This window comes from Caloenas nicobarica, chromosome 1 (assembly GCF_036013445.1).
Source record: "Caloenas nicobarica isolate bCalNic1 chromosome 1, bCalNic1.hap1, whole genome shotgun sequence".
Taxonomy (NCBI): domain Eukaryota; kingdom Metazoa; phylum Chordata; class Aves; order Columbiformes; family Columbidae; genus Caloenas; species Caloenas nicobarica.
In genome coordinates, this window is record NC_088245.1 from 92,577,938 (window position 1) to 92,605,333 (window position 27,396).

General features: G+C 41.4%; 1 protein-coding gene across 1 annotated transcript; it reads right to left on the reverse strand.

Annotated features, from left to right (window-relative positions):
• Positions 1–1,987: 1,987 nt before the first annotated feature.
• NSUN3 (NOP2/Sun RNA methyltransferase 3) lies at positions 1,988–26,671 on the reverse strand. Its single transcript, XM_065647818.1, has 6 exons — positions 26,570–26,671; positions 24,980–25,089; positions 23,136–23,479; positions 20,880–21,034; positions 20,322–20,443; positions 1,988–4,413 (listed from the first exon to the last, which is right to left on the reverse strand). The coding sequence occupies exons 1-6, from the start codon at positions 26,669–26,671 to the stop codon at positions 4,152–4,154; spliced, it is 1,095 nt and encodes a 364-aa protein (XP_065503890.1). The 3' UTR covers positions 1,988–4,151.
• Positions 26,672–27,396: the final 725 nt, after the last annotated feature.

The following is a 27,396-nucleotide window of genomic DNA, read 5'->3' on the forward strand; positions in this document are numbered from 1 at the left end:
GAAGTTTGACTTTTACCTGGAAGTTAAGCAACTACCACTATATGCTGTTCAAGATTCCTCTGGAAGAAAGATGCTCATTTGTAGCCAATACTGCATAAAGCTAAATCGGCCTATCAGTAAGCCATATTCTACTACAAAACAGACTATGTAAGCAAGATCAGAATCTCAAAATTTCCTCACACCAAATCATTTTTTCTGATAGGAACATTGCACCGATACAGACATTCATTTTGCAACAAACAGGTAGCAATGCTCTGTTTAAATACCCATAGCTAATTTAAACACCCTGCAAATATAAAGCAAGCCTCCTGCAGTTTTCACGATAGATGTCCTCAAAAGACATTTTTCTCCTAAGATAGCCAAAGGAACTAAGGGGATCCTCCCACCCCAGAACAAGGAACTGTGGCTCTCCCCCAAAGGATCCCTCCTCTCCTCACTGCCCAGACACTCACGGACCTTTACCTGTGCAGGGTGCAGCACCGCTGCTCTTCCATGCTGAAAGCCATGGCATCTCCAGTATTTCACGTTTTCTTCCACTGCTGTAGTCTTGATCTTTCCAATTTTACCCCTCTTTCAGCATGCTTCCCCTTCTCTTTGCACATCTTGCTAAGAAAGCCAAGAGTTCGTTAGTCCCCTAGTTGACTGTAACAGTCCACGGCCATTGGTGTGTAATCTGTTTTTCCACTCTATTCCACAGTGGAGAATGCTTTTGACAAGCCGTAATTGAATTGTGTCAGATGTCATTGAATAAAGGATAAAACGTGGCAAATGCTGAAGTTGCCTTTATATAAGGCTTTCACTTCTTATTGTGCCACCTCCCCTCCCCTGAAACTAACAGGGAAATTACTTTTTGTATGTTTGAAAAGGGAATGGCAGAAAAACACGATAGTATTTGAGCTCCAGTCATCTCTGTTGCCTCTGAGGGATACTGGCACTGATGTGTGCTATGCATATGATTGTGAGTAGTTGCACAAACACTCCTAATTGCCCTCATTAGAGATCATGAAAATTGCTCTGGTGACTCCATAATCCAACAAAAATGGTCATTTTCTTGCCCTCATCTTGCTCATCTGCCTATTCCCAGGGGCTGCAATTCCCTCTAAGATAGCAAGGCTGCCTTGTTCGCTGCCCCATTTCCATCAGAGGAGGCAGGACATGGTAAAGAATTCAATAAAAACTCCCTGGAAAAAAAGGTGTAAAAAGGGAAAATGTTGCAGCCTTGTCCTGAAGGTGAGCAGAAGTCATCTTGGGACATCAGAAACACCCAAGAGGTACCTGAACGGACAAAAAACTTTTTCAGTAAGTACCCTTGGGTGGAAGCTGCTTCCCCACACCTGCAAACCTTGCCCCTTACCTCTACGGGCATGCCTCCCGCCCCTTGTGCTTTCCCCCTCCCCACTCCCTCTCCCTCCCCATGTGCTTATCAAATCCCTGCCATCAGCCAGAACCGATCAGAACAAAAAAAACTCTGCAGTGATCTGGACGAGCGCTCACCTTCACCAAAGCAAAATAAATATCACTTATTAATCTGCCCAATTTTTTTCCTCCCTTTTTGATGTATCTTCAGACTAGTTGAAAACAAATTCCAGGAGATCAGCAAAGGGTTATGCAGAACTTGGTGCAGCTTTTACTTATCAGGAGGCCCTGCTGCATAGTTTAGGTCTAATGTAATGCAGTTCACAGGGACATGCCCATACACTGAGACTGAGCGAAGTTCAGTTTTCCAAGTTGCCTTTGTTCTTTCTCTGATCACCTAGCCCGCATTCTCCTCAACCATTCAGTTTAACCACGTATTTCAATTCCATTCCTGAGTAAGTTACATTGTTGGCTTTCCATTTCAATTTCCACAGGGCAAATAAAACTGATGGAAAGCGTTTTGACAAAGGTATTGTTATTTCATCCAGTAGCCTGAGATGACTCCAAATCTGGATATTACATTTAATGTTTCTGGGACAGATGCTGTTAGGTCTTTTCATAGTAACACAATATCATCTGCATACATTAGTAACTTCTGTGCCTCAAGTTGCGTACGCTTTCTATCCTTTTAAGTTTTCAGAGACAGTGCTGACAATTTAATACCACAGGGGCACCTCAAACATTTTTCATCACAAAGCAGGGGAAAGGATAACCATGGAAGATCATGCACCAAAGGGGCAGAGTACCTTATACATTTATTTCCTTCAGCAAACGGTGCAGCAGCATGAGGGCAAAATGCCCAACCCATCCTCCTCGTAGTCACAGAAGCCTGAAGAACCAAAGCTGCTGCTCAAGATCAGCATCTGCTTTTAGGCAACTGAGATTTTCTTCAGTTCAGGTACTGTGCTTCTGCACGCTGCCCTCTCACTTCTCTAGATTCTGCGGACAGGACCTTCCCAGCAGCCACACGCTCAGAGTGGGGACAAATGTTGAGTGCTCCGTGACCATGGGTGTGCGGACAGAGAACTGCTGTGAACGCAGAATTGAGGCTCATCAGTGTAACAAGGTGAGCAGAGAATAGAGGCACTGGAAAGTCAACTGAACTTTTCAGAGACAAAAGGCAGTTCAGTCACAGTTGTAACAAGTATTTCTGAGCTCGCAGCAACAGAATCACTGGAGAACTTAACGCAGAACTACTGCATCTCCAGCATTGTAACACAGAGCTCCCTACAGAAGACCTCAGGCAATGAAGTTTATTCCTGCCTTTGTTAACAAGGTGCAGAATCACCTATTCGGTGTTCTTTTCCAGTATTCACAAATTGATATTCTTTTGTATTCAGAAAAAAAGTCCCAAACAGATCCGCACTAACAAATTGTCTGTGATTGTAAAAACCTTATAGTTACATGTATACGCAGAGATGTAGTACACACAAAGTATAGGAAATATATAAACACAGACAGTCTCACACACACATTTCCACATAAGCAACTCACCTACCAGAAAAAAATCTGTTCTTTAAAACACCACTCCTTAAAAACAACTATTGTAAGCTTCAATCAGAGAAAGTACTCCTCTTTGCTTGGAGAGGGATGAAAAGGCTTCATTCTACTTCAAGATAAACATTCAGCCTAATAAATACACTGTTACATGATCCACTCATAGGCACACTTCAAGCACTGACAGATCAGAAGTTTATATGTGCATATGCATGAACATATGCACATATGTCTATATATTTATCTATAGCATTGTATAGCAGAAATGAGGACACCTATAAACAACATCAGTAGATGTTCTCACTGGGACTCTTTCCTTATGCACCACAGATCAGACACCATGAATTCACGTAACATTTTTTAACTCTGTGGATAAGCCACTTCTCCAGATTGTCTGCTTTGCTTGTCATGAGTGTAATAATGTAACAAAACTCTCTGAATACTGTGCTGTTATTGTGGTTATTAATCATTCTGCTTCTGTTTCAAATATGTGCTCTAGAGACTGCTGGATATACTGCATTATGCCACAAACTGAGTACCAAAGCTAAACACATCTAAATCTACTGTTTTAAGGACGTTTCATCGTAATTTACTCTTTCAATTTGTATTTTTGTAAGTTCAAAAATATATTAAAAAAAAAAGCTGGTGTCGATATAGCTGCTGACCTTTGCAACTGTAAACAAAAGACGGCTTTTAACCAGTAAACAACTTAGCAAATAGGAAACCTGCTTTGCCAGTGCCTGAAATAGCCAGTGCTTAAGATGACAGACTCCGCATACAAATCAGTTTTTACAGGAAAACAGATTTCTAATGTGTCTGAGAAAGAATGCAGGATTTCCATGACTTCAGACCATTGAAACCATTTATTTTACAATATACTGCATTAAAACCAATTTAGTAATTAAAAAGTAAAAACAAAAACCAGTGCAAAAAACCTTGCCGCATTATGCCTCTATCTAGGATGCAAATCCATTTAAGAGCATCACCTTGAAAATGATACAAAGCTCCTTTGACTTCATAAGAACTTCACACAGGCCCACAAGTCTGCATCAAAAGGCACATCCAGTATTTTAAGCTACACTAAATGTCAGCTTCCTTTTTATTAGGCAGCAGCTGATACAAAACTGCAATGCTCTAAATTCAGTTGCCTTGCACTTGTTCATATACACATACTACATTAGAAATAAATATTAATTTATCACATATCTCTTATAAAAAACTAACAGGCAGCAGGTGGACTAAATTTTCTTTAATTTAGCTACATACATTGGACCCCATGCTCTCCCTTTCTCTGGGAGAACCAGAAGTTCATGCTGCTGTGTACCAGTGAGAAAAGTGAATTCCTGAGAAAGGGCTTTGGCCATTTCACTTATTTCTACAGGCATAACATTACTGCAGGAGTGCAGAATGAGATTTATTACATCGCTGTTTTCTGCCTTTGAGAGTGTGCATGTAGAATAGACCAGAGATCCACCAGGACGCAATGCTTTAATAGCAGACCTGCAATTAACAAAAAAAAAAAAAAAATCAACATAAGCTGTGACATACAGAGGGGAACGGGGATCATGCAAGACTTATAAATCTAGAGTTATAAATAGGTATAAATATATATGAGAAAAAATAACATAATGAAACCATCTTAACAGTATATAATTGACAGCTCAGGAAACTAGCTGGCACACATTTTGCTTTCTCATTTCTTAATATATTCCTAGTTAACTAAAGCTATTTTTTTGTACAACACTGACAAGTAGAAAGCAGCATCCATTCAGAGTTGCAAAATATACTTCAAGCATTTATATGCGTGGCACAACTGTGAAAATGCTGCAACTGCGCATACAAAATGGGTTACACCACATCAAAAGTGCTAGTTAGATATCATACTCAGCTAGCTGCTTGCATGAAAAAATATCAGAATGTACAGTTGCAGTAACAGCCTGAACTAATAACTGGGCTGTAACTTTAAAACATTTCTGCAAATTCTGCAACTTATTTAGCAGGTAAGAGGACTCAGGGGTTTCACTGAGCTACTGATTTCCGAAGGAAATATGACTTCTTAATGGATCATCTTGTCTGTTAATGTGCCCTTCACCTATTAACCTGCTGACAAATTTTTACTAAACACAGGCAAAATAGTGGCTTAAGATTTCACGTCTCCTGAAAGCTTCATGACTGCTAGTGGACGAACAGAAGAGGCTCTTTTTTACTTCCCCACTGAAACAGAGTTTAACAGACTGTTTACTTTCCATTAAAGCAGATCTGCAAGGTTTTTTTCCAGACAGATAAAATATAACCTGTGAAAGTATAGAAATGAGATACACAATCCACATTCACTAACTGCCAATTAAAGTACTATGGAGAAAACCCCCAAACCTTGCACCACAGAACAGCATTCTTCAAACCTGGTGCCACCACGTAACTAAAAGATAAAGCTACACTAAAAGTTCATTTGCTATTAAAATGCTCTATTAAGGTAATCCCTTTTAATCATAAGCTTTGGAGCCTTCAAGGACATAATGGCTCAAAGACTGAGTTGTAACCTTGTATTCAAGCAGATCACCTCACTGCTTCTGAAGAAGAGATAGTATTGGCTGAAGCAAATACCACATCAAAATAGAACCGCTCCCTACACAAAATTTATTTTGTTTGAAAACAAGAGAATCTGAGCAGGTGAATGCTGTTACTCAGCTTGTGACTATCAGAGAGACAACAAGGCAGGCACCTAGGGGACTGCAAGTGGGTCACTGGGAATTGGGCTGGTGCACGAGGGCAGAGCAGATCCTGGAAGCATGGACTCATGGAGCACAATGACACACACAGTCATGCTGTGCGGAAAGACACTGAGTAGTCTTAGACTGGTAGAAATTACTGACACTACTCTATTGAGCCTCCCCCAAAAATCTACAGGGAAGAATCATAAGGAAGAAAAAACCAACCAAACAAAAAAACAAACAAAAAACCCCCCAAACCATATCCTCAAACTAAATTAGGTGAGCAGTCCCCCAATGCAGCAAGCCTTATTCCAAGCCCAGGTAAAAATATGTGATGCCACTGAAATGGCAATTCCACCAGAAACAAGCTGAGGACTTGCTAAGGGTGATTTCTGAACAAAAACAGTTGAGAAAGGAAAGAAGAAAATACAAGGGGAAAAAGACAAGTCCTTTCAACAGAATTGGGCCTTTTCAGGAAAAGAAAAATCAATGAAGAAAAGCCTCATCACAAGCAGGATCAAAGCAGATCAAAGATCAAAGCTACTCTGAAAGTCCTGTCTGAAATAATAAGGAAACACCATGACAAATGACTGTTTCAGACAGAGATGATACAACTCTGTTCCCCTTCCCAGGTGAAAACTCCTTTGTATTACACCCAGTCTTCCTTCTCTGGGGAATGTACATAATATTTTGCTCATTTCTTCTATGAGTCTTGGTTACATTAATCGGCAAGCTAAATATGTATTTTACTGGAGTCTATACTGCTCCAATTTTAGTTAGCATAAGAGAACAGAGCTCTGTCAACAGATGATGCTCAAAGAAAAAATCAGTGTTTAATACCTTTGCTGTATCAGTCTTCAGTAAAAAGATGGAGAGTAAGCAGATGGCTAGCACATTTAGTCTAAGTGAGTGAGCAGTTCAAGGTCAGCCTGTTATTGGTAAAAAACAGGTTAGAGAACTTACATTGTTTGAATACTTTAACTGGGCCTAGTGGGCTCATTCTGGGATATTTCCAAAATTAGCTAAAGCTATCACAAAACTGTACATTTATCTCAGACCTGAGTAGCTTTTTAGAGTCTGCAAAAACGTTTAAGACCGTCTTAGGCACATGTTGATATGGGACGACACTTACAATGCCACCTTGAGACAGTAAAACAGGAGCAGGTGCCATCCTAACATCCCTTCCAAATCCTGTTTTCTCAAATTCTGCAGTTACCAGCATGCGTTTGAATTGCCCAGCTCCAGATATTCATCCTCCTTCCCCTCGGCATTCCAAGACACATCTACTCCTCAGCAGGCTACAAAGGCACCAGTACTGGACCTGAGGCCTTAAGCTGTCTCCACTGTCTCCCCAGCCACCTTCCTCGCTTGCAGCCATCCTGCTGTGGCTGCAGCTGTCCCTGTGAAAGGGCAGGGCTTATGCTGCTGCCCTCTGGCCTGTCTGAGCAACCGCAGTGTGCCCAGATGTATGGAAGGCAACTATCATAAAGCAGAACAGGAATGTACGACCTTCCGTTCTCATGAACAAGCCAGCAAGAGAACAGCACACTGATCCTGTCTCCTTGGCCTCCTACCAGCTCCGGAAAACATAAAAACGCTTTTACCCTGTGTATTAGTTGCTTGCTTTCTAGCTTTCACATTAGAACTCAGAACAGGGCAGAAGTCTAAATGGGCTCTCAAAGTTGAGCTGATCTTCAAAGTACTATAAAAAACCATCTACTTTACTCATTTTCATAGAATTTCTCGCTCCAGCTACATCTTTTCTGTGCATACAGGAGTGCTGAGCCATGAGAGGGAAGCTAGCTGGCTTGGAAATGTGAAAGTGTTTTTTGCATGACAATCAAGATGTACTTTTAGCACACCTGATGACTTTACTCATAGAAGCAGCCAACGGCAACTGCTTTCCTACCTATAAGATGGGTCCTACGTGAACATTTAAACAAGTGAGAAAATATTTTTACCATGTAAAAGTGGAAAAGGTAAATACCAGAAATGCAGACATTGCTACAGCTGACATGGTTAAACGCCTGGACACTTGCTAAGCATCCTTTTCTTACCATATATAAAGTAACAACCATTCAAGTCAACACCTTCAAAGGCACCTGCTCCTACAACTGAGTCATTGGGACAGCGATTCATCAGATGAAAAAGTAACACAGGCTTCTGAACAAAATCCTGAAAATCTCACACCAAAACCCCCCTAACTCTAAGCCTCCTTAGCTTGGGAATCTTCACTGGCCCGTGACCCAGAAAGGTTAGGCTGCTCAGTGCAGTTATCTTTATTCTGAAGCTAAGTCATGAATTAAAATATCTGAGGAGGATCACTTTATGCTGCAAGGTTAATCAATGTATCTATCCATCTTGTCAAGTTCAGCAACAGTTGTTTCAGTGGCTGTGTTCAAAGTCAACCCACAGCCAAACCCCTGATTAAGCCGTGCTTGGCTTTTGATGAACTTGCACTGAGCTGCAAAATTCAAAGTGAAGAAGTGCTACGCTCAAAGTCACAGGGTGATACTGTGCTGGGCTAAGCAGATTTAGGAAGTCTGGTCCCCTCGTCATCAGCACAACAGAGAATTCATCCATAAGAGAATCTGTCCAAATAAATTTAAGAAACTAGTCTTCCTCTACAATCAGTGGAGGGAAACAAGCTTATGCAAGGGATGGGTCAGAGCTGGAGCATAACTGATCGACATCTAGCAGAACCCATCACTGCTACTATGACTCCACCATCTAAGAATGCAAGATTCCTCTTACGTTAGGTATGTTGATTATCCCCCAAATCCTTACTTAAAGGTTGACTCTTAGCTTAAGGAATTTGGTGCCTGTTATAAGGTACTTTGTAACTCTCAAAAAGGGGCTCCAAATCTAGAATGCATAAAAAGGATGCTAGGGCAGAAGACCCTAAAATATTTTTTCACCTTCCTCTTATTATAATACATTGTTCAACACCAAAATACATTACTTAAAGGTAACCAATCTGCAGTTATTTTTCTCTTAGTGGGACAGATGATCTTCATGTTTCTTAAAGAAATAAAACTTTCAGTTTAAATATAGATCTGGCTATAACTTTAAATTCAGGTAAATACATTTACCACAATGAATTTTACATGCAACAGGCACTAATACTGCAAAGTTTCAAGCTTCATATGGAGAAACATAAGAATACACATTAAAAGCACATCCTGGAGCCTCATGACTTGTTCACGTTTCCCTATAACCATTTTTGGCTTAGTAATATGACAACCCCTTAGTACTTGCAATCAAGACCCTAAAGAAGCAGCACCACTGCTGGCAGCTGACATGTCTAACTCAACTTTTATGTTGCATGCTATCATGGTACACCACTGCAGAAGGGTGAGGTTATTGGTTTAGTGCCATAAGATAGTCAAGGCCTAGCAGAAAAGACTAAAATTGTTGAAAAGCGTGACAATCCATTAACATGCTCTGTTTACCATGTAAGACCTGTACATAAGATCTCCAAGGTTTGTTCTTCCAGGGGATGATATAAAATAGTTTGCAAAAGAGGTAATTCATTATACAATTGCCAGCACTACTGCACATTGTTACAAGACAATGTACACGGTAAACTAAAGAAAGAAAAGAAAACAGCTCTTTTCTGGAGTTCTGAACACAACTTCAGTACATGTGAGCATATAACAATTTAGGAGACTTCAGTGATATCAAACAGTCCAAAATTTTAATGATATTTTCAAATCACCAATAGCTTGGAATTACGACAGTTGGAAAACTGCAGGATAGAGCAGGATTCACTGGCACATCATTCTGTAGAAACTTGCCTGATGCTTCTCCACACTTGCTTTAAACTACTGATATTATCACTTTATAGTCATCGAATCCACACAAATCTTTCCAGTCCATAAGCACAAGACACATCCAAAATCCAAACAAAAGAGTGTTTGATGTCCAGACCATGCAGGAAGTACTCTAAACCAATTTAACACCTGCAGATAGCTCCCCTCCTCATTCAAATGAGGTATGGTGGATTTTGTTTTGGTTTGGTTTTGAGAAGTATTAGCAATATTTTAAATTTTTGCAGGGTGTGTCTTTGGATGCAGGTTCAATGGCACATATTGTACTAAGGAAATCAGAAGTACAGAAGATGTGTTAATCTATCCTAATCCCACGTATTACAGGAGTACTAGATAAGATTTTTTTAAAGAAATCTATGATTTTGAAGCAGTTTTATTGAGTTTGTTTCTCAAGATTTACTTTAAATCTAGCAATGGAGAAGACGCTAACAATACACTGGAAAAAAAGAGCAGTATTATTATTTAATATCTCAGGGAATAAAAGACCACTCAAGAGCCACATGACGACTCTCAAACCAAAAAAACTCTTACATGCAACTACAAAATGGTTAGCAAGAACCCAAAAAGGGGATTTTTCACACTTACAGAAAATTAAACATGATAGGCTGACATTTTGTTTATTCTAAAAGTCTGGGTGTTTCAAACATCCTTTTAAAAACAGGCAGACAATAATTTCATAGCATAGTTAGCACCTGCATATCCAGCCTACTCCTCATCTGCTTGGGTTTATGTTGCATGCCATCGGAAGAGTCAGTATTAATTCTGTTAATCATCTGACCATTTTCAGTATTAAAGTAAAAAGACGACATATATTTTAGGGCCATTTTAAAATAATATAACACTTCAATAGTGCCATCTTTTGGCAAATGGGATGTATTTCTGCTCAATATGCAAGATAATATCTGACCAGAATAAATACTGCCAACTCTTTTATAAGCTATACCAGAAACAAAGCATCTCAAGATGCATTTGCTTTTATCCTCAATCCTATTCTTTTCATTGATGAAAGATATCACACATTTCCTTCTTCCTCTTACAAGAGTCCAGACACATTATGGTAATATGGCCTGCATGTTAAGGGTTTTGCTCTGTTTTTTTCTCCAAACCAAGTCAAAATGATAAGGAAATTGCTCCTCTGTCAAAATACCAATTTTTTTAATACTTTGTGATGGGTTGTGACAGAGGCGCACAGGAGACAGGGACACTAGTTCAAGTATTCTTTCTGTACCCGAGGCATGTACCGCCTCTGCTTTTCTCTGAGTAAGCATTGCTACACTAGAGAGACATTGCAGTTCAGATTAATCATGGTAGCAACAGGAGAAACATGAAGTGAGCTGCTTTTTTTCAGCATTAAATTGAACTATTAATTAACATAGACACAGCCACAAAAACAAACAAACCAACAAAGATAACAACAACAAACCCCACCAAAAAAACCCAAAAAACACCACAAACTCCAAAACTCCAACCTGTTCTGCTCTAGCCACAATCTGTTCCGAAAATTCTGATAAATAGCATTTCTATAGCAAACAACTTTAAATTCTTCTAAAGCAAAGACTTAATCTTCAGTTTAACGTTATCAAGCTTTCTCGTCTTAACGCATGGTGACTTCTGAAATACCCATCCTCTTAACACAGGACTCTGTGATATCCTTCACAACACCAGAACTGCAGTGCCCTTGTGATGGTAGCAGGTTGGTTTATTTCCCACTTTCAGACTTAAGTGCCACAAGTGTCAACGGAGGGCTCAAGAATTTTTCTTCCCCCCTCAACGTTGCAGCTGCCTCGCGCGCTCACCTGCCGCGTTTCAGCACACCCAGTACCGCCAGCGGCAAGGCTGTTTCTAGCTGGCCAGCCTCCAACAGCCAGAGGTAGCCCACGTCTCCTGCTGTGACAAACCTTCAACCCTTCTGTCATTCTAGTCATCCCAGAACTACCTTCTTACCTTATACATTCTCAGAGGTCCAACTCTCCTCCCAACTTAAACTCCTTATTTGCAAGAAGAAAAACATATATAGCCCAAGCAGAACCTTCTCAGCTACGGAAGGGAGAACAAAAGACCTTTGAAGCCCTTTGTGTGACAGACTCTGTCACACAGCTTTAGAGTTAGCATTTTTCATTACAGCTTATGAAGGACACATATACACAGAAAGGACTGAAGTTGAAATTAAAGCAAAATTTGAGTCTGAATTTAAATCTGTGATCCCAAACCAGCTATCTGGCTGCTGGATAGCTTCTTTGTTTACTTGTGCATTTATTTATTAATTCGATAAACTTTGTTTTGCTACATACCATGAAGGACTTGATCTGTAAGTTAATCACAGGGCACTGACAAAGGCTTAAGCAACCAGGCAGTACTTAAAATCAGACACTACTTATTTTAACATCTCCGATGGAAAACAAAATGGAGTCACAACAATGGCCACGGCACTCACTCTTTGTGAAGAAATCCAAACCAACCATGAGCCTAAAAAACTCAGTAAAACAACTCATACCTCCAGAAATATAACCAACAGTGTTTCAGGGAATGGCACAGCACAAACACGCCACATTTAAGCATAAAAAATTAGAACAAAAAATAAGGTCTCCCTGTTCAGTCAGCAGCTATCTAACCACTTTCATCCAGAGGGGAAAGGATGCAGAGAGAGGGAACTTGGTTTGCCCAGTAGAACACTCTGAACAGCACAGCCAGTTTGGAGCCTGGGGCCAGCAGTCTATATAAACTATTCAGCTTTTCCAAGATGCAAAGTGGTTAAAGAAGGTGTCACCCACAGAAGACTTGTTGGTCCAGCAGCTGCAATTCTACAAAATTCCTAGTGGAGCTAATTGACTGGACAATTATGGATAATGAGTAGATTAAATGGTCTGCTACACAGGAGCAAAGGGAAAAATTCCAGGGTAAGAGCTGAAGAACAATGTGATGAAGCAATCCTCAGTGTGACTTTCTCCACTTTCCTATGTGCCTTCTTTCCCTTTTACAGAGAAAATGGCATCTACTTCACTTCCTTCCTCAGCTCACCCCTCCTCCTCTGGTGCCAAGGTTCAGAATTCCCTCAGGTCACTCCAGAACATCCCCAGACTTCACCCAGGGAGCTCCTGCACAGGAACCCAGCCCACACTGGAACAGAAATCTGTGGCACAAGACAGCTGCCGCATTTCTGGAGGGACACTTGTGCTTCTCCTTCCCCCGTGACATTCAGCTTTGCCATCCTTTCAATGCCTGACACTAAAACTCAAGCAACTTTTATGGTGGTAATTTTTTTTAAGGGTTCAAGACACTGTCTTTGCAACGAAATTAAAGGCTGAGACTTTTTTCATCAGTAGCAAATCACAAACGAAACTGAATCACTTTGCCTGGATAGGACACAAATAGCTAATTATGAGTATCTTCTTTTTTTACTTCATTATTACATGCAATAAAGGCTTTTGTCTTAACCAAAGCAGAAATGGTACAGTGGTACCATATGCTAAACATATGATAGTGTATTTACAAAAAAAACCCATTTTTGACTTTAAAACAACAAAAACCCCCCCAATGGAGGAGTCTGCCTCAGTTGATGAGGACTGGGTTAGGGAGCAATTAAGCAATCTGGACATCCATAAATCCATGGGTCCAGATGGGATGCACCCGCGGGTGCTGAGGGAGCTGGCTGAAGTCATTGCTGGACCGCTCTCCATCATCTTTGCCAAGTCTTGGGAAACGGGAGAGGTGCCTGAGGACTGGAGGAAAGCAAATGTCACTCCGGTCTTCAAAAAGGGCAAGAAGGAGGACCCAGGCAACTATAGACCGGTCAGCCTCACCTCCATCCCTGGGAAAGTGATGGAACACCTTATCCTTGGTGCCATCTTAAGACATATCAAGGATAAGAGGGTCATCAGGGACAGTCAGCATGGCTTCACCAAGGGGAAGTCGTGTTTGACCAACCTCATAGCCTTTTATGAAGACGTAACAAGGTGGATTGACGATGGCAGAGCAGTGGATGTGGTCTACCTTGACTTCAGCAAAGCATTTGACACCGTCTCCCACAGCATCCTCACGGCAAAACTGAGGAAGTGTGGACTGGATGATCGGGTAGTGAGGTGGACTGCAAACTGGCTGAAGGAGAGAAGCCAGAGAGTTGTGATCAATGGGGCGGAGTCTGGTTGGAGGCCTGTATCTAGTGGAGTGCCTCAAGGGTCAGTTCTGGGACCAATACTGTTCAATATATTCATCAATGACTTGGATGAGGGAATTGAGTGTACCATCAGCAAGTTTGCTGATGACACCAAGCTGGGAGGAGTGGCTGACACGCCAGAAGGCTGTGCTGCCATCCAGCGAGATCTGGACAGGCTAGAGAGTTGGGCGGGGAAAAATTTAATGAAATATAACAAGGGGAAATGTAGAGTCTTGCATCTGGGCAGGAACAACCCCAGGTTCCAGTACAGGTTGGGGAATGACCTATTAGAGAGCAGTGTAGGGGAAAGAGACCTGGGGGTCCTGGTGGACAGCAGGATGACCATGAGCCAGCACTGTGCCCTTGTGGCCAAGAAGGCCAATGGCATCCTGGGGTGTATTAGAAGGGGGGTGGTTAGTAGGTCCAGGGAGGTTCTCCTTCCCCTCTACTCTGCCCTGGTGAGACCTCATCTGGAATATTGTGTCCAGTTCTGGGCCCCTCAGTTCAAGAAGGACAGGGAACTTCTGGAGAGAGTCCAGCGCAGGGCCACAAAGATGATTAAGGGAGTGGAGCATCTCCCTTATGAGGAAAGGCTGAGGGAGCTGGGTCTCTTTAGCTTGGAGAAGAGGAGACTGAGGGGTGACCTCATTAATGTTTATAAATATATAAAGGGTGGGTGTCACGAGGATGGAGCTAGGCTCTTCTCGGTGACAACCAACAGTAAGACAAGGGGTAATGGGTTCAAGCTGGAACACAAGAGGTTCCACTTAAATGTGAGAAGAAACTTCTTCTCAGTGAGGGTGACAGAACACTGGAACAGGCTGCCCAGGGGGGTTGTGGATTCTCCTTCTCTGGAGACATTCAAAACCCGCCTGGACGCCTTCCTGTGTAACCTCACCTAAGTTTTCCTGCTCTGGCAGGGGGATTGGACTAGATGATCTTTTGAGGTCCCTTCCAATCCCTAACATTCTGTGATTCTGTGATTCTGTAATTAAGAGCACAGAATTCCTCTTCTAGCTACATGTAGAAAACTGTGCATTTCACTGAAAACACAGAGGTGACGCTGAATGCGGTAGGAGGAATACCAGGATTTTTCTAGTAAATCACAGTATTTACTACACTCTATGTGAAAAAGACTTTTTCAACAAATACATTTATGACTATATGTATTCTATGAAACCACATCATTAATTTTCACATGCCAGAGAAAGCAGAGCTGCCTGTAACCTAAGGTTTGTTATATTTATGTCCTATATTTTCAGCAGAATTTTTATCATTTATTCTAAGATATATTTTCAAAGGTCTGGACTGGAGAAAGTAAAGCTGGTCCTGTGGCATTTAGATTAGCCTTTAGAGACCTAGGTTGCCAATTCTACCTGATGACTTCAGGAAAAATGTCAATCTCACTTTAATTCCCACATGTGCAGCCTGGTAAACCACCACACGAAGTGGCTGCACAATCAGCAGTCTCTGCTCCAGTGAAGCCTGGGACTGAAGCAGCAAGACAAACACCAATTAAAAGCTTTATGAAGACGCTTACACAACAGCTGGTTACTTACATATGACATTAACTAATGGTTTAAGTACCCTTTAATTAGGAAAAATAAGTTCAGAATATTTGAGTGGTTTTCATTTCTCCTTCCAAGTAAGAGCATGTGCATAACTCTCCTACCTCCCAAACTATTCAGTGAGAAAGAGAAAAAAAAAAATAAAACCAAACCAAACTTCTGGTAACCTTTAATTGAAAAAGATTGGCAATTTCAAATACCATGTTATGATTGATATCCAAAGGGAAAACGTTCTTTAAACAGAGGAAACATTCATTTTCTCTCAGTATTGCACTCCACTTGCATAGTGTTTGAAAGAGAAGATACGTATGTTATACAGAACTAGACATAGTTCCTTAAAAATCATTATATTTATAAGCAAACCAGGGATTTAAATATTTTGTTAACTATGAGGAGTAAAGAGTTTCCTGTATTTCTCCTTCCAAATTTAATGCTTCATCCTGAGCTTTGAAAAATGAGAATACATACAACTTGAAAGAGCTCAACTAGGAAAACGAGCATTTTGTATGGATTATTTTGCCACCACTAATCCAATGCACAATTCAAACTTCCCATGCATCCCAAACTCCCCCAAATCTCTTTGTGTGTGCATGTGTTAGGTATTCAAAGCGATCTCCCTTGTAGCTAACTACTAGGGAGAAAAAGAGGTAAAAAAGGAAAGTCAGCCAATATGTATCCTTCAAAGTTAGCCTGAGCTCCTGTGGACCAGAACTCTATTAAACACCAATTAAGAGTTGTTTAATTACTGAGAGAGGTTGTGTATAGAAGAGTTACAGTAGTCTGAATGCCTTTGCTGTGTTTTCTAAACGTATCCTGTTGGATTTATTTCCACCTGAACCCTAACACAGTTTCTTTCAGCTGCAGTAACTGGTGTAGGAATAATTACAACATCCGTGTTTCACCACTAAGTTCTTATGCACTCTAGCTTAACCCAAAATTTAATTTCTATCTGAGAATTGATAACACTGGTAAATTCACTTATAGGAACTACTGCATTTTGTGCTAGCATACAGTATCAGGAAATGAACATTCTTTCCTTACGCTGCAATTTGTTTTCTGCATGAACACTCCAAATAATAACAAGATTTGCAGTGTGTTCTTGGATTATAGCACTCAGCAGGGATGCTTTGGTTTTGGTATTAACAATCATTACAATTTCAATTTCCTTCAAATCAGTGGTGCCCTCACTGCTTATAAAATTTGCTGTTCAGAATTTATGCCATTATTTACATTTCAGATTCTATTCAGGCTGGAGTGGGAAGATCATTGTATCAAGTTTCAACACTTCTTGCAGATCTTAATTCTCTGAAGCCTCTAAATTACACTGTATTGCAAAAAAATACTTTTCCTTCTTTCATTTCCTCTCTGATGTTCCCAGCTTCCCCTCCAAGTTATCTGCGAAAACAACAACAAACACCAAAACACTAAAAAAACCCAACAAACAACAACAAAGTGCAAGGTGACCAAACCCAGAAAAACAGATTACAAGGTTTAAAGTGAAGTATTTCCTTAATTAATAAAAGGGAATCCCAAATTTTGGGCTGTCACTTGATAGAAATGAAAACTGAACTCCCCTTTGCATTTCATTATTTTCATTTGTATGTTATCCTTAAACTTAACACTACTCCTAAACTGAAATAATGCTTGGTCCTTATACTTTAAGCTTCTTCTTCAAACCACATGATACTTAGAATTGCTTAGGTTGGAAAAGACCTTTAAGATCACCGAGTCCAACCATTAATCTAACACTGCCAAGTCCACCACTAAACCATGTTCCTAAGTGCCACATCTACATGTCTTTTTAACACCTCCAGGAATGGTGACTCAACCACTTCCCTGGGCAGCCTGTTCCAGTGCCTGACAACCCTTTCTGTGAAGAAAATTCTCCTAACATCCAATCTGAACCTTCCCTGGCACAACTTGAGGCCATTTCCTCTTGTTCTATCACTTGCTACTTGGGAGAAGAGACCAACACCCTCCATGCTACAACCTCTTTTCAGGTAGTTGTAGAGAGTGACAAGGTCTCCCCTCAGCCTCTGTGGCTCCAGACTGAGCAACCCCAGTTCCCTCAGCCACTCATAAGTCTCATAAGTCTTGAGCTCCAGGTCCCTCACCAACCTTGTCACCCTTCTCTGAATCTCTCCAGCACCTCAATGTCTTTCCTGTAGCGAGGGGCCCAAAACTGAGCATAGTATTCAAGGTGGGGCCTCACAAGCACTGAGTACAGGGGGACAATCACTTCCCTGGTCCTGCTGGCCCCACTATTCCTGATACAAGCCAGGATGCTGTTGGCCTTTTTGGCCAGCTGGGCACACTGCTGGCTCATATTCAGCTGGTTGTCAATCAACACCCCCAGATCCTTTTCTGCCAGGCAGCTTTCCAGCCACTCTTCCCCGAGCCTGTAGCGCTGCCTGGGCCCAGCCCTCCCACCAGTTCTTTATCCATCGCAGGGTAGACCCATTCAGGCCATGAGCTGCCAGCTTCTCCAGGAGAATGCTGTGGGATACGGTGTCAAAGGCTTTACTGAAGTCTAAGTACACAACATCTGCAGCCTTTCCCCTCATCTACTAAGCAGGTCACCTTGTCATAGAAGGAGATCAGGTTGGTCAAGCAGGACCTGCCTTTCATAAACCCATGTTGACTGGACCTGATTGCTTCATTGTCTTGTGTGTGCTGTGTGATATTACTCAAGATCACCTGCTCCATGACCTTCCCTGGCACTGAGGTCAGACTGACAGGCCTGTAATTTCCTGGATCCTCCTTCCAGCCCTTCTTATAGATGAGTGTCATATTTGCCGACTTCCAGTCAACTGGGACCTCCCTGTTTAGCCAGGGCTGATGATAAAGGATGAAAAGTGGCTGGGTGATCACCTCCACCAGCTCCCTCAGAACCTTCGGATATATCCTGTCTGGCCCCATAGACTTGGGTGTGTTTACATATTGCAGCAGGTCACTACACCACTTAGACACTATTCTCAACAAAATTGCTTGGATACAGCTTTATACTTGTTTTTGTTTTACACACACAGGAACCGAGGTGAGAAACACCCACGAGCACAAGGCACCAGGTAACCTGAACAGATAAGCTTTGCATGAGCTGAATCACAAAAAATACAGTACAGCTGGATTAATGGAGGTTCAGCCTCCCTGAATAGTACTGGAAGTATCAGAGATGGGATTCCAGGTCAATTTTTTCTTTATAATTATGCAACCTAGCCATGAAATGAAGGCTTGAATAGGGTAACATTCCACAATTTTAGTTTCACCAAACTCCTAATGTACTTGCGTGAATCATTTCACCTTTCCTGGTCTCATTTTATCCTTTCCTTTTTCCCTTTCACACAGGACATGAGATGCCATTAGTATTGGAAGTTCATTTTAAAGTGATCAGATAAAAGGAACAATAAAAATACAGTAGACAGCTATATAATCTACTAAGTATATGTCAAATGTTTTACCTGATAAAGCTTGTAATCTCTAAATCTGCAACCTAACCATTTATTTCATATGCTCCAAAATCTTTTAAAAGACAAAAAAGATTTACAGTGCACATAAAAATAGATTGGTTAATCTACAGAACTACTCAGACCTATGTTGAGCAATGAAATTGAAATTACCATCCTTTTACTGCAACTTACGTATCAAAAGTATTTTGTCCTTACAAATCTAATTCCTATTGCTGCTACTATAGTAAAGAATACTTTTGACAGAAGCAATATTGTCTTCTTGATTTAGGAATAATTCAATTAAATCTGATTTGGGCTGACAGGAACATCTTCTTAAAAAAAAAACCAACAACAAAAAACCAAGGTTCCTGCTGTCATGAGTTCGTCACTTCAAGATTACAATCTGGAGTGATTTATGCGAATTCTCAAAATTTCTCTGCATGATATATACTTTCTTTTGGTAGAGGTTCACAAATTGGATTTTATATGTCAAATATTGAAAAGGGAAAACTGAAACAGGTCAGCATTTTAAATGTGATTGATTTCTTCAAAGGAAATGGGTGACATGATGCATTACTGCAATAAGATACTCATATTTCCGTTATAAATCATAGGCTTCTGCTGGGCCTTTTTCAACTGGAAGTCATGCAAAAATATCTTGAACTGTTGCAATGGGAACTTGCCATAAAACTTTCTTCTGTTTTTTTTTTATAATAGGTTATTTTTCCCTCAATTTGCTTTGACAGATGGACTTCAAGCCTAACCGCCACTTTGCAAAAAAACCTCAAGTCTAGAAGGTACTATTGGGAAGTCACTTCCCCCCCTCCGCCCTTGTGAAAAACTTCTAGAGTTTGAAATGCTTCACAAATGATAGCCTGTGGCTGGTATCATTGAAAAGTGTAATACGTTCCAACCTTGATTTGGATTATTGGGTGGATGTTCTTGAAAAACAAACAAACCATCCTCACTGCCCCACTAAACCCCACATTCTTAATTTTTTTCTCCTGTCAATTATGATCAGTAGTCTTTCTGTGCTACAAATAATCAAATGGGTATTAAATTCAAGCAACATGTAGGAATGTGCAATAGTAGACTCAACCTCTTCATATAAACAACCCAGAAAACAAACTCTGAAGCAGCATTAACTAATAACCTAAGTGACGGTTGGTAACCAGTCCTCAATTATCAAAAAGACTGTAATAAAGAACTGTAAGGGATAATTCTGTCAAAGAATGACAACAGCAGCAGCAAAAGGAGTTTGGGAAAGAATGCCCAGCTTGACAGGTTTATATAATATTTTCACAGTTAAAAATAAACAAACAAACAACAAAGCCTACTACAAATTATATGTGTGGTTTTCCTTCAGCTGAAGAAACCACTTTAGCTGTGTCCACTGAAAATATTCTGATATGGTACCAGACTGTTGTGAGTCATCTGAAAACGGACAAACGTAACTGAGTTAACAGGACTGTACAGCAGTACAGTAGTAGAAGACCCAGGCCTCACTGCTTATATTACCCAACAAAAATTTACATATTTACATTAACCTAGACTAACTCTTTAAACAGCAATTGCAACAACATATTCATCACATTTTCACATGGTGAAACCTGATTTTGGTTACTAAACATGGAAAATCTTGCCCTTATGTAATTTTTCTTAATTATGAAAAGCTCCTTTAATAGCCTTGCACTTCTCACCTTAGCAGCTGGAACTGTAGACAAGATAACTCTTTCCTTTGTATTAGTCTGAGCGTAGCTTGTTGAATATCAGAAGAGAATAGCCAACTTCTGTCATTTGAACAAGGAGCATCAACCAGTACCTACATAACAAATAAAAGCCAATAAGAAACTTCACAATAAAGATACTAGCTTTCTGAACACTGTATGCCAAAAATCTACTCAACTTACTTTTGCAAACACTTAGAACATCCTTCCTATTTTCCCCTTTAGAGGCAGAAATGATCTAATTGCTATTTTTCAAGTTTTTATGGAGTTATGAGGGGAAGGGAGAAGATAAGAAATTACTGCTCCAAAAGTACCCTCTACCTGAACAGCTCTCACTAACACAAGAACAAAAGCACAACAGGCTTCATAAAGAGATTCCTGAGGTTCTGCAAATCTTGTACATGACCCTAGCTCCCCTTGACAGGTCAGATATTTTGGTGGAGGCCAGAAAAAAAAAAAAAGTTAAAAAGACGGCAACATCAGAAGAAGCACAATGCAGAAATATCATTTGCTAATAAGTAATAATGTTACCTTGTCATATGATTCAGACTTAAGATCTCCAATCTGTCTACCATCCAGTTTAGAGACTGTTATTAAATTTCTCAAAGGATCTGGGATGAAGGATTCTATTGTCTGTTTCAACCATCTTGACCTCAATTCATCATATTCATTACAGTGAAACTGACCTTAGAAAATTAAAAAAATGAAGTAAACACTCTAAAATAAGTCTTTATGCTTTTTCTATTTTGTTGTTTTACAAATATAAGGAGTTACACTGATTTCAGAAGTTCTACTGTTTTGCCAAGATTGCCATAGAGTTTACACCTTATATACTCGTATCATTGCACATTCTATAAAACATTGAAATTTACTCAGGTTTATAAAAATTCAGCAATGTGCTCCTACAGAGCAATCTATAAATATTTACTAGCAAATACTTACTGTAACAGTAGACTTTCACAGTAAAACAAACCTTAAACATGACCCACATCTGAAGACCAGTGCTAAGTGAGTGCCTTTCTGGGCTCCTTGAGACATTGTCTAAATGAAGTACGTACCCCTTGTTAATTAATCAATTGCCTTTTAAATAAATAAAATATCAGTTTTGTGTATCCTAAGTTGAGCAGTCCAATCCCTTATTCCAGAGTTCAGAGAAGGGCGATGAAGCTGGTGAGGGGTCTGAAGCACAAGTCTGATGAGGAGAGGCTGAGGGAATTGGAGCTGTTTAGCCTGGAGAAAAGGAGGCTGAGGGGAGACCTTATCGCTCTCTACAACTACCTGAAAGGGGGTTATAGCATGGAGGGTATTGGTCTCTTCCGCAAAGTAACAAGTGGTAGAACGAGAGGAAATGGCCTCAAGTTGTGCCAGGGAAGGTTCAGATGGATATTATGAAAAATTTCCTCAAAGAAAGGGTTGTCAGGCACTGGAACAGGCTGCCTAGGGAAGTGGTTGAATCACCATCCCTGGAGGTGTTTAAAAGACATATAGATGTGGTGCTTAGGGACATGGTTTAGTGGTGGACTTGGCAGAATCAGGTTAATATTCGGACTTGGTGATCTTAAGGGTTTCTTCCAACCAAAATGATTTTATGATGCTATGATTTATTCGAAATTTGAGCTACAAGTGTTTTCAGAAAAGCCTTTTGGTTGTACGCACTTTCAACAATGTAGCCAGAATAGTTACCCCTTCAGAAGAAACACTGCTCTTGCTTGCAACCCAGACCAGAAACACCAGCGTGATTTTTTTTATCTTAGTCCTGTTTTCTAATTTAATAAAATTACTATTTTCATGTATCCACAGGTTGTCCTACACCCTGTTTGCCACACACAATATGGTACATCTTAGTTGATTCTTAATATATCTCAGCGAATGCTACTTTACATCTTATGTTCTCAGCAACAATCTGGTATCTTCAGAGGCAGCCATGGGACTAAAGTTGTTGGTTTTTTTTTTTCAACCTTTTGAAAGGGCAATCCACATTTAATTTACCTCAGTGGCATCACCTCATTCCTCTACAAGAGGGAGGGAGAACCAGCTGTAATCACCAGGTGCAGGTGATTATAGCAATGGCCTCATCAGTAACAAGGTAAAGTGCTGTGAAGAGTTTGACACAATTACTACCCAAACTAACATATAAACTTAGAAACAGCAATCACAGCTTGCTTTAACTCCCTGGCCTGGAAGAACTGAGCTGCTACTTGCTGTTGCCTTCTAAACACAGTGATTATCTTAGTGTCTTTCTGCAATATCTAGGTGGATTAAGATACAGAGCTTATTAAATCCTTATATAGACAAATTCCTCATCATAAGCTTTCTCCCTCTGCCTAGATCTTGCACATTTAATTTGTTATGCTCTGCTTTACATCGGTACACTTAAACTCACTTATACTCTTTGCACAGCACTGACCGGAGAGGTAGCAGAGGGAAAAAAAAACCCAACAGTGCAAGTATTCTAAGATTGCAGATTACTCACCTCCCTGTGCCAACAGATCTCCATGATTCTAAGTAACTTCTTGAGAAGTAACAGTAAGGGAACCAGTGGAGGAAGAAAAACATAGAGCTACTCCACTTTTGTCTGTCTGCAGTATTTAAATAACTACTGCATTTTGCAACCTCTTTTAGGTAAAGAGACTTCATAAAAATATTACTAAACAGCATGGAACTACTTGGAATATGAATTGTTGGGTTTTTTGCCCCAATCCAAATCTTGTACAGAAAACAGGCACAACTGAAACAGCCCAGGCACAGAGCCAGGGATCAGCTTCTACTCGCACCTCAATACAGTACCTGGGTAGGCGCACTGCAGCAGAGCCACCGATTTACCCCCTGGTGCAGCACAGAGATCCAAAACATCTTCCCCATCTTTTACTTCTAATGCCAGCACTGGCAACAGCGAAGCAGCATTCAGCAGGTAATACTCTTTCAGTTTACCGGCCTGGTGTTTTTGTGCAGGGAATCTCCCAGGTGTCCTCCTCACGTAGCACTTCAGTGATGCCGGAAGGTAGGGCAACGGTCCCTGAAAGGCAGGATGACACCCCTTCTCACGCAAGCTGCTCTCCAGTTCAGCGGACGGGCTGAACTTGTTCATCAGGATGGCGTACTGCCAGCACAATGGGTATGTGAGCACATTTCTAGATAAAAAAAAAAAAGACGGAAAAGCTATTCAATAACTTGGCAAATAAAACGAGCTTTCCATAGCATAGGAAGCCCTTTCTTACATGAGGGTAACAATCTCACCATTGGATCAATCTGGCACAATCAAAAAGGAATAATTTTGGTTAGATATGATTAAGAAAAGTATGCAGGAAAATAATTTTAGTACAAAATCAAGACACCATTTTCTGTAATTATTGCATTTAAAACACTAACAACTTCTGAAACAAGATACTCTCTATTTTCCCTAATTCTTTAACAAATAACTGTAAAAGTTATAAATTATGAAGTATAATGTTCTTTCTGACTATAAAGTAGTTTCTTAGGGACAAAGAAAAACTGTAATATTAGTTGTACATGTCACAACAAAAAGAATCACATTGGCTTTGCAATGGTTTCTCTGCTGTAAAATGCAGCTTTTACACACGTTCTTTTCTAAATTTCCTTTTATGTTCTGCAAACATTGGGCCAGAAAAACTTAAACTGATTAGCTATTCCTTGAAGGCAGGCAAAAAGCAGTGCTTATACCGTAGGAATGTGTTTGTTCATATTTCAGTTCACTTTTTCAGACCTTTCTTACATGGATTTCCTCCATTTTCTATTTGAGTTTCTATCAGTATTTTTTCATTTAGCCATAAAAAATACTCCTCAAGAATATTTTTAACCATGGAAACACTTATTTTAAACTACTTTTTACAGGCTAAACAGGCTAAACTAAAGAGGGCACTCAAAGGAATCACATAATTTCTAAGACTCTGACCACCTAACATGCCTTTCACTTCAAAGTAATGTGGCACTGATCATGAGAGCACTCCTCACGCACTTCAGGTCAAAGTCAACCGCTTTTTTTTCAAATTCCTGTTGAAAAGTATATAGGCTGAACAGGGAACTTCTCCTGAAGGGCTCTTCTGCTGGATTTCCTGTGAGTGACAACCAGCAGTTAGCAGGGAAGGGAAGATGTTCTCTCAATACCACACCCAGTTCTTTAGTGGCTGTGTGATCAAGACCCAAATTAAGTCATATCCTTTTCTGTACATGTCATTAACATTCAGTTTCTTCTAATGAAAGAAATCAGGGGATGTACTTCTCTCCTAATATATTTGTCCCAGTCTTTCAAGATAAAGTAAAGCTGTAGGAAAACAACAGCCTAAGAGCAGCTGCTGTTAAGTGTAAAGGGATGCTTTTTGGACCACCTTTTTACAAAACAGTCAACAAACACATAAGACGGCAGGCTCCTTGCAGTGCATGTGCATACAGGAGAACAGAAACTTCATCATGTCAGAAGAACCATGTCAAAGAAAAAACAAAAAAATTCCAAGTTTGAGTCCTCTATTATTTCACACTTTATAACAGTGCTAAACTGAAAATAAACTAAAGCAGTTGTTAAAGTCCATGGCTATTTTGAGAGTTATTCTATGACGTACTTAAAAAAAAAAAATCCTCTCCCCGCCCTCCCCCATCTTCTCAAAACAACACACCTGACACTTGTCCATGTATCTCCAAGTTCCACCATGTACTGCTTCTCAAAATGATCCAGAACAACCTGACAAATCTTCTTTTGAAGTTTCCCTTTTGTTTTATTTTCCAGCTTCAGAAAAAGAAGAAAAAAAGAAAAGCAGTAAAAACAAACAAATGAAACCCTCCCTAGTTCTCACTAGAATTATTAAAAGAACGCTTTATAAATTTAAATCAACCTAGCATCAGCGATATTAGGATGCTCAAATATCAAGGTCACGTCATGCATGTGACCAAGATGTAACAGGAATTTCAGAGAACAAACGAGTTAAGCTAGTGTACTCTCTTCTTCCCTACCTGTCAAGAAGTCATTCAAAGTTTGTTGATAATATCCTCCTCTGTATCATCTACGCTAATAGTACGGTGGTTCCAGGAACAAAATAAGCAAGGCATGATTATGATCATGCACTATGATCACTTTTGCCAAGATGTATCCATGTGCTTAACTGACATAAATTAATTTAAATCATTACAGAAGTCAGCTGAAGTTGAGCTGCAAGGCACCGCAATAACTAATTTATTCCAAGAGTAAGGGGGGGGGGGGGGGGGGGGAAGAAAAGCTACACTTTTTTTGGTTTTTAAAGCTATGCAAATTTGGTATTTGAGCGGGGTATTGGGCGGGGAGGGGAAGAACTTTTGGTTTCTAAGCAAACTTGTGCTATTCAGGAGGAAAACTCCGAAGGGAAACACTAGTATTTGCTGGATTTCCCTCCCCACACCGCATTGTGCTTCCTCCAGCTTCTCCTCCCCGCTGCACACCTGTGCTCCCCGAACAGAAACTGGAACAGGCTGCCCAGGGAAGTGGTGGAGTCACCATCCCTGGAGGTGTTTAAGAGGCATACAGATGAGGTTCTTAGGGACATGGTTTAGTGCCAGAGTTGGGTTATGGTTGGACTCGATGATCCTGAGGGTCTCTTCCAACCAAAATGATTCCACGAAGCACTTGACAGAAAGTAGAACCTGAAGGACCCGCTAAGCTCCGAGCTACTTCTGTGGGCTCTTAATTTATTAACCACCACAGTGCATACGAAGGTCCCACTTTTCTGTCTTTAACCGGCTCCCGCACCCGCGGAACGCGCTGCCCGGCAGAGCAGCCCCGGCACGGAACGCAAAGCCACGTACGAGGAGCTGTAGTACAAAATGTACACGCGCGTTTGTTCCCCGAAGGGACGACACAGGCGGGGCTACCCAGGGACACAAACCCTTGCGGGGCAGAGCCCAGCACCGGCCACAGGACCGCACCGGGGCTCTTCCCGCCGCTACAAACGCCCCCAGCAGCGACAAAAACACCCCGAACCGCCCGAGTCGCCACTTCTAATTCAGAAGCTGCGCTCTCAGCAAACGGAGGCGCCTCTCCGCGCTGCCCGGCCCTGCCCGCAGGCTGAGGCGGGGCCCGGCGGCGGAGGCGCCGCTTCCCGCACGGCCCGCGGAAGGCCTCCCGGCCCGGGACGCGCAGGAAGGGACCGACCGCCCGTCCCGCCCCGCTTCCGGCTGCCAAGGCCGAGCCGCGCCGCTCGCCCACTCCCTCCTCCTCCCCCCCCGCAGCGCCTCACCGGCTGCAAGGCCCGGGCCGCCGCTCGGTGCGACAGGAGGGCGGCCCCGGGGCGGGGTGGAGGCGCCCGCAGCAGCAGCGGCGGCGGCGGCGGCAGCCGCATGGCGGGAGCGGAGCGGGGCAGGGCGGCGGGGCCGGGGCGCCCCCTGGCGGCCGAGGGGCGGCAGCGGCGACGACCTCCGGTCGCTCCCAGGAGGTGCGGGGGTGGGTCTGAGGTTTTTTGGGGTTTCGTTTCGTTGTAGGTTGTTTTTTTTTTTTTTTTGTTGGTTGGCTGGTTTTGGCTTGTTTTGGGTTGGTGTTTTTTTTTGTTTGTTGGTTTGGTTTTTTGTAGTGGGTTTTTTTTTTAAAATTTTGTTTCTTTTTTTGTTTTTTGTTTTTTGTTTTTTTTCTTTTTTAACCGTGGGAGGCTCTCCTGTCCTCTGGTCTCCTCTGCCTCTCCCAGAGATAAAGCAGGATTAGGCAGCAACTGGGCCCTGGGTTAATCAATTTATAAAACTGATCCTCATCCCAGAGCCTGCTGGAGGTGCTGCTGCCATCCGCACCACCGCTCTCAGACCTCTGCTAATGGCTTTGCACCTGTCCTTAACTCCTGCCTGGTCCGGGCTTTCCCAGGCTTTGCAATTGCTATTCAGCTGCTCAACAGCCTCCTCTAAACCAGACTGGAGATCAGCTTTAGCTTAACCTGCTGCTACTGCGAAGAAAAATTGAAAGGTGAGAGTTATCACACACAAACGTCTTACACACATTTTCAGATAGCCCATTCTCTGTGTGACCAGGAGAACCGCCGGACCCCGGTTCACCAACCATAACTGCTTTAGTAGCACTAAA

Excerpts from the sequence above, each read along its gene's own strand:
- NSUN3 (XM_065647818.1), bottom strand. The coding sequence starts at position 26,671 with ATGCGGCTGCCGCCGCCGCCGCCGCTGCTGCTGCGGGCGCCTCCACCC. Across the intron at positions 25,090-26,569 it reads CGGCCCGGGCCTTGCAGCCG|CTGGAAAATAAAACAAAAGG; the intron begins GTGAGGCGCTGC and ends CTTTTTCTGAAG. Across the intron at positions 23,480-24,979 it reads GATACATGGACAAGTGTCAG|AAATGTGCTCACATACCCAT; the intron begins GTGTGTTGTTTT and ends TTTTTTATCTAG.